General features: G+C 34.5%; 1 protein-coding gene across 1 annotated transcript; it reads left to right on the top strand.

Moving 5' to 3' along the window:
- The first annotated feature begins 4,798 nt into the window (after nt 1-4,798).
- On the top strand, nt 4,799-11,623 carry LOC115709351 (uncharacterized). Its single transcript, XM_030637439.2, has 7 exons — nt 4,799-5,753; nt 6,792-6,870; nt 8,713-8,855; nt 9,152-9,275; nt 9,425-9,610; nt 10,078-10,149; nt 10,231-11,623. Exons 1-7 carry the CDS (start codon nt 5,311-5,313, stop codon nt 11,050-11,052), a joined length of 1,869 nt encoding a protein of 622 aa, XP_030493299.2. The 5' UTR covers nt 4,799-5,310; the 3' UTR covers nt 11,053-11,623.
- The last annotated feature ends 1,300 nt before the right edge of the window (nt 11,624-12,923 follow it).

Here is a 12,923-nt window from a genome sequence, read left to right as displayed (position 1 = left end):
CAACATGAGTCAGGTACACCCTTCTCCTTACTCTCAATTTCCTACCTTCTCTTTTTCTAATATTGCTACTGGTGCTAATTCCATTCCTGGTTGTGCTACTGATGTTCAACACAATCCCCACTCATCAACAAATACCCAAGCACCTGCTTCCGCACATCATTCTATTACACAACAGCCACCTTCCCAAATGCCTTTCCCTACAATTTCCCACTTTACACCAGCAAATAACCTGCCTACACCAGAAATTAATTCCCAGCCACAAGAACATCTACAACCTGCCTCCGAAACTCTCTCTCAGCAACCAGATATACCTGCCTCAACTACACCTAATTTGCCTCTGCCAACCAATAATACATCAACTTCTGATATAATATTGCAGCCTCCTACCACTACTGTCCCTGTATCCGAACCCATACCTTCTCTACATTCTGATATTCAACCAGCTGAAGCTCCTATTTCCAGCATTATTACTCGGGTTCATCACATGAAAACCAGGTCCCAAAGTGGTATATACAAACCGAAGGCATACATGGCTACAAGACATCCATTAAAAGAATCTCTTTTTCCGACTGAACCAAGAACAACTCAGCAAGCACTTAAAGATCCAAAATGGCTTCAATCCATGCAAAAAGAAAACACAGCATTGATTAAATCCAAGACATGGACACTTGTTCCATATCATCCGGATATGCATGTTATTGACAATAAATGGGTGTACAGAATTAAACTCAATGCAGATGGCTCCTTAAATACCTACAAATCTCGGTTAGTTGCTAAAGGTTACTTGCAAACACCTGGGATTGACTATCAAGAGACCTTTAGTCCTGTGGTCAAACCTGTAACTGTTCGAACAGTTCTATCTCTAGCTGTCACATCTAATTGGCCGGTTCAGCAATTGGATGTAAGTAATGCATTCTTGAATGGTGATCTCCATGAAACTGTGTACATGAGGCAACCGAAAGGATTTGAAGACCCAACTAAACCTACTCATGTTTGTCATCTTCACAAGGCTATCTATGGATTGAAACAAGCTCCTAGAGCTTGGAATGAAAAACTAAGGTCTACTTTGCTGCAATGGGGCTTTCGAGCATCAAGGTCTGACACCTCACTCTTTATCTATGGATCAGATTTGGACTTGATTATTTTACTAGTGTATGTCGATGACATACTAGTAACTGGACCTAATTCAGCCCTTATTTCAAAGTTGGTTGCTGATCTCAACCAATCGTTTGCATTAAAAGATCTTGGCTCGATTCATTATTTTCTTGGCATTGAAATTTATAGAGACTCGGGCGGTATGTATCTCTCTCAAAGCAAATACATTGCTGATTTACTCACTAGATTGCAGCTTGATGGAGTGAAGAGTTGTCCCAATCCCGCTAGCTCTACTCAAAAGTTATCTCTAAATGATGGTGAACCATTTGAGGATCCTACACTATATAGAAGTACACTTGGTGCCCTCCAATACCTCACTTTAACTCGACCAGATGTCGCCTTTATCATTAACAAGCTCAGTCAATTCATTCACGCACCTATAGTTACTCATTGGGCTGCTTGCAAAAGATTACTCCGATATCTTAAAGGGACCATAACAGATGGCTTGCTTCTAAGACCAGCTGCTTCGATGGAGATTTCTGCATATTCCGATGCCGATTGGGCTAGTGCTATAGATGACAGAAAATCCACTGGAGGTTATGTTGTTTTTCTTGGGGGAAACCTTGTCTCATGGTCTGCAAAAAAGCAAAATGTTGTTGCAAGGTCAAGTACTGAAAGTGAGTTTAGAAGTTTGGCCAACACTGCTGCTGAAATAAGGTGGCTGGTTCATTTGCTCTCTGAATTACAGATCTCTCCCTCTCATCCACCAGTCATATGGGTTGATAATCAAGGAGCTGCTGCTCTCGCAGCTAACCCAATCTTTCATGCACGGTCCAAACATATTGAGATCGATCTCCATTTTGTTCGAGATCAAATTATGGCAAAGGAGCTTTCGGTTCGCTATGTTCCAGCTGTTGATCAAGTGGCTGATTCTCTTACCAAAGCACTCTCCACTGACCGGTTTCTATACCTCAAAGACAAACTTAAAATGGCTGCAACCCCTTTTCGTTTGAGGGGGGATATTAGTCAATAAATAAACTGTTGTAAAAACCGTTAGTCAGTTAGTTTCTGTTTCAGTTAGTATTAACTAACTTGTGCTTTAGTTGTTGTAATCTCAGCCTATAAATAAATCAGCTACTCATCTTAATGAGTCAAGCTTTTCTTGCTATTGCTATGTTTCCTGTTCTTAATTGAGTTTTACTCTTCTGGTTTATACCTTCTCTGGTTTTTACCTCTTCTCAGCTTGAATAGCTTCTACAAATTGGATGAATTGTATTAAGGATTAGAATTTAAAATAGAATATTTTGTTAAAATTAAACAATAAAAAAAACAACACTGTCAAATTGAGAATTACTTCCCACCTATCCATCTCTCTCTCTCAAAAAAAAAATATTTAATATCTTAGGGCTTGTTAGGTACGCCGTATACGAGTTGTATTGTATTAAATAATAAATAACACTATATTTGGATAAAGCAATGTATTGTATTAATTATTACGACCAAAAAGTTTAATACAATGTATGTTGTATTATTTAATACATAACAAATGGTCTGTATTAGCTTGTATTATAATATTTACAAAGGATTCGAGGTCAACACCAATCTCCGATCCAGACTTGGGACCCAGGCTCGGACCCGAACCCCAGACTTGGACCCCGACCCTAGACGTGGACTCGGACCCAGACCTTGACCTTGACCCGGACCTGGACCTGGACCTGAACCTGAACCCGGAATCCGACCCGGACCCGGACCCGGACCTGTGATCCTGATCCCGGACCCTGACCCGGACCACGACCCCTACCCGAACCCAGACCCAAACCCGAAATCTGACCCAGACCCGAACCCAGACCTGGACACGGACCCCGACTCGGACCTGGACTCGGGACCCGGATCCGGAATCCGACCCGAACTCGAACCCAGACCTAGACCCGAACCCTGACACGAACTCAAACCTCGACCCAGGACCCAGACCCGGGACCGGGAACCAGATTAAGTAATACTAATACAATACAATACAATACAACATAATACAATACAATACGGCGTACCAAACGAGCCCTTAATGACATATTTACTTAATTGATTTTCATTTATTTGTTTATTAAATTTTATAATAGAAAAGCTAGTGGCCACATAAATTAGAAAAAAAAAAAAATAAAGAAAAAGATTGTCCTCAAATTTTTGTAATTAAAAATAAAAAGATTAATATACTCTTGAAAAATTTATATATGAAGATAATTACATGACAATTTAGTTAAATTAAAACATTCTCATTATTGTTTTCGATATAAATCTATTTATTTTTGGGTAAATACCATTTTGGACCCTGTGTTTTGCAAAAGTTACAGATTGGACCCTGTGTTTTGTTAAATGACAAAATGGACCCTGTATTTTCTAAAATAGTAAAAATAGGACCTTGAGTTTAATTTTTGACAACTTTTTTTTTTAATACAACCAACTTGAAGACAATGCTTAATACGAACAGATACAAAAAATGTAAACACTTTTGTCATAACACTTTTAGATCGAATTATAATTAAACTTTATTTTGACAAAAAATCAATTCAGGGTCCTATTTGTACTATTTTAGAAAATACAGGGTCCATTTTGTCATTTAACAAAACACAGGGTCCAATTGGTAACTTTTGTAAAACAGAGGGTCCAAAATGGTATTTACCCTTTATTTTTTCTATTGAATATTTTAGTTCGGATTAAACATGTAAAAAAAGAAAGAGAGAATAGTTTAGTGATTCGAGTCTTCTTTACAACAAAATAATTTTATCAAATCTATACTCAAATTGACTATTTGATAATAAAATAGGTACAAATTAAAATTCAATTAGAAAGTCAAAATTGTCAACTTAATTCCAACCGTAGATCATGTAGATTTTGGAGACTTCTTTCCCATAATAAAAGAGTGAGTTCAAACTCTACACCTCGTAATAGTCTTCAATCCATAACTACCTTCTCCATCTTAGTCTTCATACCTTTGGGTTATCTCTTTTAAAAATCTCCCATAAATTTAGATACCTCATTCTTCTCAACTCTCAAGAAAGTGGTTGGGGTGTTTTTCTTTTAATTCATTGTTATAGCTAATAATGCTATTTTTTAAAAAATATATATTTTATGATATTATAAAAAACTGACAAAAAAGATAAAGGTAGTGTTTGGTTTAATATAATTGTAATGGTAATAGAATGTAATGGTAATAGTAATGGGGTTACTATTACCATGTTTAGTTTATTTTGTAATGCACATTGTAATCAATTTTTTTTTTTATTTGGTTTAGTATAAAAATAAAATTAAATAATTAATATATTAACCAAAATATCCTCATTTTATTTATTGTCAACTATATTTGATAAAGAGGTAAGAGAGAGAAGGGTAGAAAAGTCTTTTTGTAATGTATTAATAATTGTAATTCTCGTTCACGAGTCATACTGAGAATTCATGCAAGTGGTGTAATACTCATTACAATATAAAAGGATTATAAAAGTTAAAAAGTCCAACCAAATATTATAATTGTAATTTTCATTCTATTTTAATTTTGATTACACAAAAGCAAACATGCTCTAAGAAGACTTGATCAATAATAAGAAAAATAATAGCTGATTATATTGAAAAAGAAAAATAAATTTTAATAAAAAGTGTAATTACAAAGATAAAAATAAAACAAAACAAATAAATGTAACTCAAATATTGTTCAATTCAATTCCTTCGTTCACCGAGACAAGAGCAAAAACTTTCCTCTCACTTAAAGAAAAGTATCGCTAGTTATTAACTGAAATTCCTAAATTACCCTCACTAATCTTCCATATCAACATACAAAAACTATTTTTTCAGGTATAAAATTATAATTTCCAAATAAACATGTCATGAAAAAGAGCCACGGCTAGTGGTAGTAGGCTACGGCTGTTATTATACTTACATACGACACTGCGTTTTGGGTCCCAAAAGGGTCGGCAGTCCACGCTGGAGTTATTCCTCTTTACTTTTTTTTTTAATTTCCAATTTTGACCCTCTCATCGTTTTGAGACCCAAACCCAAACCCTCTGTTCTTTTCTTTTTCGTTAATTGAAAGGAAGATTTCTTTTTCATTTTTTTGGTTCATTACTTGATTTTGATCTGTATAATAATTCTGTAAATATATATAAATATATAAAAAGAAATCGGGATCGGAACCCTAATTTGTGATTTTGGGATCTGGAGATTCCGATGGCTGATCGGGAGGAGGAGGATCTTAAAATGGCTATGCGGATGAGTATGCAGAATTCGCCGCCGGAACCTAAGCGGAGTAAGCCTAGGGACGTACCTGATGGAATTCCGACCGATGAGTCACCGGAGATCAAGAGCCGCCGGATTCAGCGAGAACTCATGGCTGCCGCTGCCGAGAAGCGAATGTTAGCCTTCAAGAAAGATTCGCCTCCTCCGGCTTCTTCACCGGTACCGGTTTCTGCTGGCTCTGTGATGGTACCTATTATGGGTTCGGATTCGGTTCCGGGGTCCATTTCTGTCAAGAAAGAGAAGGAAATTAGCGTTGGGGATTTGAATTTGGGGAAGGAGCTAACGGAAGCTGAAGCGAACCAGCTGTTTTCGATGGTGTTTGGAGCTGGAGTCTCCAAGGGTATTCTTTCGCAGTGGAGTAATCAGGGTATAAGGTACGTTTGACATTTGAATTTGAAACCCCAATTTTGGTTTCGAATTTTTTATTTTATTTTTTAAAATAACAATGCGATTGACTGATTGAGCTTCTCATGTGATAATAAATTAAATTCATATCCGCAAAGTGTTGTTGGTAGAACAATTTGATTGCCCTGTCTCAAATTAGGGTTAATAATTTGCATTATATTCGATTGTACAAAGTACAATGTCAAGTGGATAGATACCTGGGTAGAGTGAAAGGCAATACACATTATTAATTGATTATTTTCCCTTTATTTTTATTGTATGCACATGTGATTGAACTCTGAAGCATATAATTCCATGTCAAATGTACAAATAAAGATACTTTCTTTGTTCTTGTAAAACAATTTTTTCTTGATAATGACAATACCAATCAACACAGGCTGATAAGTATTGATGCCTTTTACACTATATTTCAAATAATAAGGTCCTTAGATGAAATATTTTTACTTTTGCCACCTGCAAATAACTTAATAACAAGGACTCGTAAAGCATTCCATGACCATTTGGCATTGTGTTGATGAACAAATAAATAAATATGGAAATAGTTATATATGCTCAACTGTCTTAAAGTAATTTACTTCCATACCCAATTATCTCTCAATTTTTGCCATGTCAGGTGCTGCTTGGTTCACTATGTTTTACTGCTGCAAAGACAATTCAATTTGAACTTTTCATAATAAATTTGTAGGTTCGTCATTTTAGAACAGACATTTATCAATATTTATGTTCACCTGTGTTGCTTTTCATTTTTTGTTTTTTTAAGCTCTCCCTTAATGGTTTTTTATTTTATTTTTGTAACTACGGAAGTTCACTGGAGTAGCAACTAGTTGCCAACTACGTGTTTTAAAAAATAGAAAAATTATGACACTCTATGGTAGCATCTCGTCAGTTGAGAAAAGTATAATTGGCTTTGTTTTCACTAATAATGCTTATGCTTTTATGGTGACTGGTCTACTTAAACACTTTCTCTTTGTCCCTTATACAACTTACAAGTAAATTCTTTTCTATAGGTTTAGCCCTGATCCAGAGACATCTATGGGTCTGGTGCAGCATGAAGGTGGGCCTTGTGGTGTCTTAGCAGCCATTCAAGTAATTTCTTGATTTCTCAATATATAGCATGCTTAGGTTGTTACTGTAATTTGATTGAATTTCCTTACTTGACGTGTCTAATCCTAGAAAAAAAATTATGATGTGGATACATATTTAGCTAACTACATATTTACACTTCCACGATAGTTTCAATATTCAACCAACCTAATTCTGAAATTGAGTTAGAAATGTTTTAATTTATTTGTATACTATGTTGGACCTTTAATCAATTTAGATTGTTTTATTAGTTTATGGTACACTCCTCTGATCGCAACTAAAATTTTCCCATATTTTCACAAGTCAGTTGCAGCAATATTCATTTCTCTTGCCTCAGCCATGTAAATCCAAACCATTGCCCATATCACATTTCAAATATCTTTGGCATGTGAGATTTATTGAACCTCTTGAGCTTCAAGATGTCCATTGTTGACACAGTTTCTAACCACATTAAATAAGTATTAACTTTGTAGAAAATAATAACCATCCTCTATGCTATATTGTGCAGTAGATTACACTACTTTAGTTTTACACACTGTCAGCTTGGTTCCACTATTAGTTTTTTATACATTGCCAGTAGAATCTACTGTACTCTTATTTTGCTGTTTGGTTAAATATGGGTGACAACTGTGTACATCAGAAGTCTTAACGTGCCAGGGATGAAAAGGGCCATCCTTTACATCTTATTGTGCAGTAGAATCTACTACTTTTGTTTCATATTTAACCAGTAAGGTTTCACTATGCATAACCTAGAGGATTTTGAGCTTCACATGCTATACTTTCTCTCATTTTTCTTATCAACGTGTAGTGTGGCCATGTTATTGTTCTGCATATAAACTATAGCTTCAGCGGTTTGGTCAGGAAAATTTTCCTCAGAATACAGTGAATTATTAAGTTCACAGTGCTATTCATTGTTTGTCTGATGAAAATACATGCTTTATATTAATTTAATGTCAGTTGATTAAACTACTATACCACAATACAAGTCAGTTTTGTTGGTTTTTCAGTTGCAGAAACTTGGCTTGTAGTGTGAGTTTTATTTGAATGTCCTTAACTCTTTTTATTATTGTAACGGGTTTAGATTTTTTTTTTCATTTTTTTTTTTATTTTCTGGTGCACTTTATAGTTTTTAGTAGTTTCTGTTAATGGTTTGATATTTTATTTGTACTTGGGTACTAGAAGTGAAAATGGTTTACATGGAATATTTGTATATATGGAATATTTCTCTTTCATACTCTGCCAAAAGGGTAATAAAAAGCAACCAATGCAATTTGACCAATCATCTACTATTGTTTTTTTAGACTATTAAGGCTGAAGAGCTGTTATTTTGATGTCTTGTAGAAATTGTGGATTGAAGTTTATATTAGTTTTTACTACAAAAGGATGTTTTGGTTCCTGGTAAGTTTATGTCAGTAAAGTTCTGCTTGAGACATCTGTTTGGTTGATTGGGTTAAGAAATTTCCTCCCAATGTGTATTGTTTGGAAATTTCACTTATTGATCCCAATCTCTTAATGCTCCTTTATGTCTTTCATTTCATTTGGGAATAAATTATTCTGTTTCCGTTACATCTTTTAATTTGCAGTTTTTGTGCTTTTACGTTTTGCTTCTTGTTATTTTGTTCCTCCTAAATTTTAATGATGTTTACATACATTGCCTAGATGATATTGTCTTATCCATTTTACTTTTAAATGCACATTTGTTTTTTTAGAGTATTTTTATTATTATTATTTTTATATGTATTTCTTTATTTTCTTGACTGTATATTTATTTTCTTATTACCCACTATATCGTTGATTACTGCTTTATACTTATTTCTTGTATTTATTTTCTTCCTTTTATTGCAGGCTTTTGTTCTCAAATACCTTCTTTTCTTCCCAGAAGAAATAGGTAATGCAGAACAGAATCTGTCTGCTTCAAGGAGATTAGCTAATAGTCAACTTGTTGCATCAAACGATTTTTCTTCTCTTTCCGAAGATGAAAAATCAAGGTGATTAACCTTCCATGGTTTTCTGTACTGTACAGCTGTTTTAAATTTAGCTAAATGTATAATAGGTTTAAGAATTATGTTGCTTCACTCATGCCTGACGTTTTCAACCATAATTGATAGAAATGTTATAAATTGACATTTTCTTTTGTGTGGATGTGTGTAATAAGATATATTAATATCTTTCAAGGACAAGGAATGATTTGTGTGTGTGTGTGTGTGTGTGTAACAATGTATATTATTTGCATGTTTCTTTTCTTATTCATGTCAAATAAGATACTGATAAATTGTTTGAACAGAGCCCTGATTAGAAGTATGTGTGAGATATTGTTCGTATGTGGAAGTAATAAAAGGGCGGTTATTGCAACTTTGAGTATTGTTGGACATAACATTGAAGAATCTGAAGGCAATTTGACGGATGAGGTAAGACTATTTTAGGCAGGCATCTGTGTGGCATTCATTTTACATTTTGCTTGAGCTGTTGATTTTCAACTTATGTGATTGAATTTGAATGACTTGTTGCACAGTTGTTGGTCTATATAATTTTACTCATTAGTGTATGGTTTATGCAGAACATGGCAAAAGTGCTTGAGGATCTTTCAATTGAATCAGCTTTAGACTTGCGGAAAGTGTTGAGAGTTAATACTTATACATTGCAAGCAAATGCACTTCAAAAGCTTGAAGCAATGGTTCCTGTATTCCGGAGTCGAATGGGTGCCTTGCTATTCCTTCTTTCAGCTTTACTTTCTCGAGGACTGGTATGCTTGCTAGCTTGACCATCTTTCTATCTTTGCATGTTTTCTTGTTCTAGGGAAGTGTTATGGGTAATGGCCTGTTAGTTCTGGTGCTCAAAGGAATTATTTGCTTTAATTATTAGCCTAAACATTAAAGGTGGGGTGGGGTGGGGCAGAGTCTTGTGTGTTTGATAATTGTATTTGTTATCTTGGCTTTTCCCAGAAAGGTTTGTCAAAGGCTTTAATTTGATTAGTTGGCCTAGCAAAATTTTGTGGTCCTCTTGACATGGGCTGAACTGCTGACTGATTTATTGCATACAGCTGTTAATTTTTTAAAGCCTGCCATAAATTTCTTAATAGCTATTGATAGTCTCAGATGAAAATTTCTCTATTTTTTTAATAGTCCACTAATTCCTTTGCAATTGAACAAAATTGCTTGAATTTCTGCTTCATCAACACATGAGTAATCCATGAAAGTATTGCTTTGGTAGGATTCTGTTCAAGCTGACAGGGATGACCCCAGCTTACCTTTGGTTACTGCTCCCTTTGGACATGCCTCTCAGGTATACGATCACATGTCATAAGAAATTAATCCTCGGGTTTCGTGCTTCAGTTTTTTTGAAACTATTTAAATGTTTACACAGGAAATTGTGAACCTGCTGCTATGCGGTCAGGCAGTCCCCAATGTGTTTGATGGAAGGATGGATTTAGGTGGTGGCATGTTCTTAAAGGGCATATCTAGAACCGTGGAAGTTGGTTTCCTCACTCTGCTGGAATCCCTAAATTTCTGTAAAGTTGGTCAAAATCTGAAGTGTCCGAAATGGCCGATATGGGTTATTGGGAGTGAGTCCCATTATACAGTTGTATTTGCTCTTGATACTTCTGTCCAAGATGAGAATGAATTGGAAGAAAGGGAATCACAAATTCGAAAAGCTTTTGATGCACAGGATCAGAGTGGAGGTGGTGGTTTCATTAGTGTGGAAGGCTTTCACCAAGTTCTCAGGGATACAAACACAAGACTTCCACCTGAGAAGGTGGACCACCTCTGCAGCACGGGTTTTATTGTATGGAGCGAGTTCTGGCAGGTAATTTTAGATTTGGATAAAAGTATGGGAGGCTTGAAGGATTCAACAGGTTTAATGGGTAAGAAGGTTTTCGAGCTTTATCATTTTAATGGGATAGCAAAATCAGATTTGAATGGTAGCCAATTGATTTCTAGAGAGACTCCAGTCCAAAGGCCTAGACTGACCAAATTGAGGGTCTCAGTTCCCCCTAGGTGGACTCCCGAGGAGTACATGGCTGATGTGGCAGTGTCCTCTAGTTCAGGTGGAAATGAATCCAAAGGGAAAGAAAATGAAGTGACGAAACCCGAGCCTCCTCAGCATGCTCCTTTAGTGGACTGCATAAGAACACGTTGGCCCCGTTCTGTATGCAATTGGGCAGGGGATCCACCTAGCATAGTCTGAAACTATTTTGGTGTCTGTTTTCTAGGATGCTCTTTGTTCATACGAACAAGCATAGGTGAAGCAGCAAGGAAATGGGCTCGTGCTGTTTTCGAGCCTCGGGACACTCCAGCACATGAATAGGGTGAAACTTTTCAAAAGTTGTGTACATTGTTGCTTCACTCAGTTCGATTTTGATTGATATGTCTTTCTTCAACTGTTTAAAAGTGAGGATATTCTGTAATATTGTTGTCTGTTGGAAAGTGTAAAATCAATTCATAAATGAACTCTTCTTCTGTTGTGGTTTAGGAAAAGATTAGTTACTTGGGAATGTGTAATAAACATCGAGTCCGTTTTGGCATATTACAATTGTTGTAGAAGTAGTAGTGTAGTAGTAGAGTTTCACCTATATGGTGTTGAAATTTGAATAGTGAAGTCATTTTATTAGGTGTGATATGGCAGATATTACATCCTTGATCTTTGATCCTTGACCAAAAAAATATGGTCACCATTGTTGTAATCACTATCATTGTTATTTTTCAACTTTGTTCCCATGAGTTTAGTATATCACATTATCACCTTTTCTTTTTCCCAACAGCTTTTTTATTTTATATTTATAAATAAAGGATTATTTTGCTTTAACAATTTTTTTCCCTTGTAGATTTATTTAATTATTATTTAGCTTTTTCTTTGACATTATTTGAACTTAGGGACATCCGGAAAGATATAGTATTGCCTATGACCATTATTATTTGGCTATTTAAGATTTTTGCATCTTGAATTATGATCTCAAATTATCCACTGTTGTGAATTGTTTAGCTTGTTAAAAGTAGTTATCGAACTATTTGCCATGTTTTTTTGATCGAAAAATCAATTTGACTTATTTTGTATTTTTCGCTCAATGAGAAAATAAGTTAAATTCTACAAGATTAAACTTATAGCACTTAATAGAGAATGATGGAAAAAAAGAAAAAAAAAAAAGTTAACATAAATAAAAATAAAATAGAAGAGCTCATATTTCAAATGAATGAAAACGTGATTGAATTAGTCCTACTTACCCTTTAAAACGAAGTGGCAGAAGGGAAGAGATTCTTGAACGAGGAGAAAAAAAGTGGTCTTAATGTCAATTTTTTTTACACGTGGCAAGCAAGATGATGATGTATATGTGTGTACCACTGTCCTATTAGCGCTACGTGTGTAATTTAAAACAAAAAAAAAATACTAATATATGTATCTTTCAAAACGTATTAAACTAATTTATTAAAAAAATATTATTAAACTAAAAATCCATTAATAATTAAAAAAAATTATGTAGTTACAAATTAAAGATTGTTAAATTATTTATTTTCAAATTAATCACACATGTGGCATTGCGTGATTATAATCTAAATAATCACATCATTATTTTGTTTGCTACATATGATAAAACTTGATAGAAGGACTACTTTGCTAATACTGTGAATAGTTTGGAGACTATTTTTAATGGGTAGAAAAAATCAAGGGCACAATAAGATCATAGTTGAAGGAACAAAAATCTAAAATAATCAATTTAATACATGATAAATAAAAATGAATATATATATTTATATCATTTTGCTTATAAATAGCAAAATGATTTTTAGGCTATTTATATCCTAAATGGCCTTATTATTTTGCTTATAGCACTTTGATTTTTTTTACTTTGTGAATTTTGGAATTCAAAAAATGATAGCAAAAGAATGATTTAATACATGATAAACAAAAATTAATATATATTTATATAATTTTTTTTTTAGAGAAATTTGAACTTGACCTCCTAATTTTATTTTAACAAATCTAACTAACATATTTATTATTGTGGTGCGTATGTTACTAAGGACCAGCTTGGCACAACTGTGCTGTGGAAAAAAAACAGT

This window comes from Cannabis sativa, chromosome X (genome assembly GCF_029168945.1).
Source record: "Cannabis sativa cultivar Pink pepper isolate KNU-18-1 chromosome X, ASM2916894v1, whole genome shotgun sequence".
Classification (NCBI taxonomy): domain Eukaryota; kingdom Viridiplantae; phylum Streptophyta; class Magnoliopsida; order Rosales; family Cannabaceae; genus Cannabis; species Cannabis sativa.
Note: the sequence above shows the minus strand (reverse complement) of the source record. Positions and strands in the feature narration are given on the sequence as shown.

Excerpts from the sequence above, each read along its gene's own strand:
- LOC115709351 (XM_030637439.2), top strand. The coding sequence starts at position 5,311 with ATGGCTGATCGGGAGGAGGAGGATCTTAAAATGGCTATGCGGATGAGT. Across the intron at positions 6,871-8,712 it reads GTGTCTTAGCAGCCATTCAA|GCTTTTGTTCTCAAATACCT; the intron begins GTAATTTCTTGA and ends CTTTTATTGCAG. Across the intron at positions 9,276-9,424 it reads AAGGCAATTTGACGGATGAG|AACATGGCAAAAGTGCTTGA; the intron begins GTAAGACTATTT and ends TGGTTTATGCAG.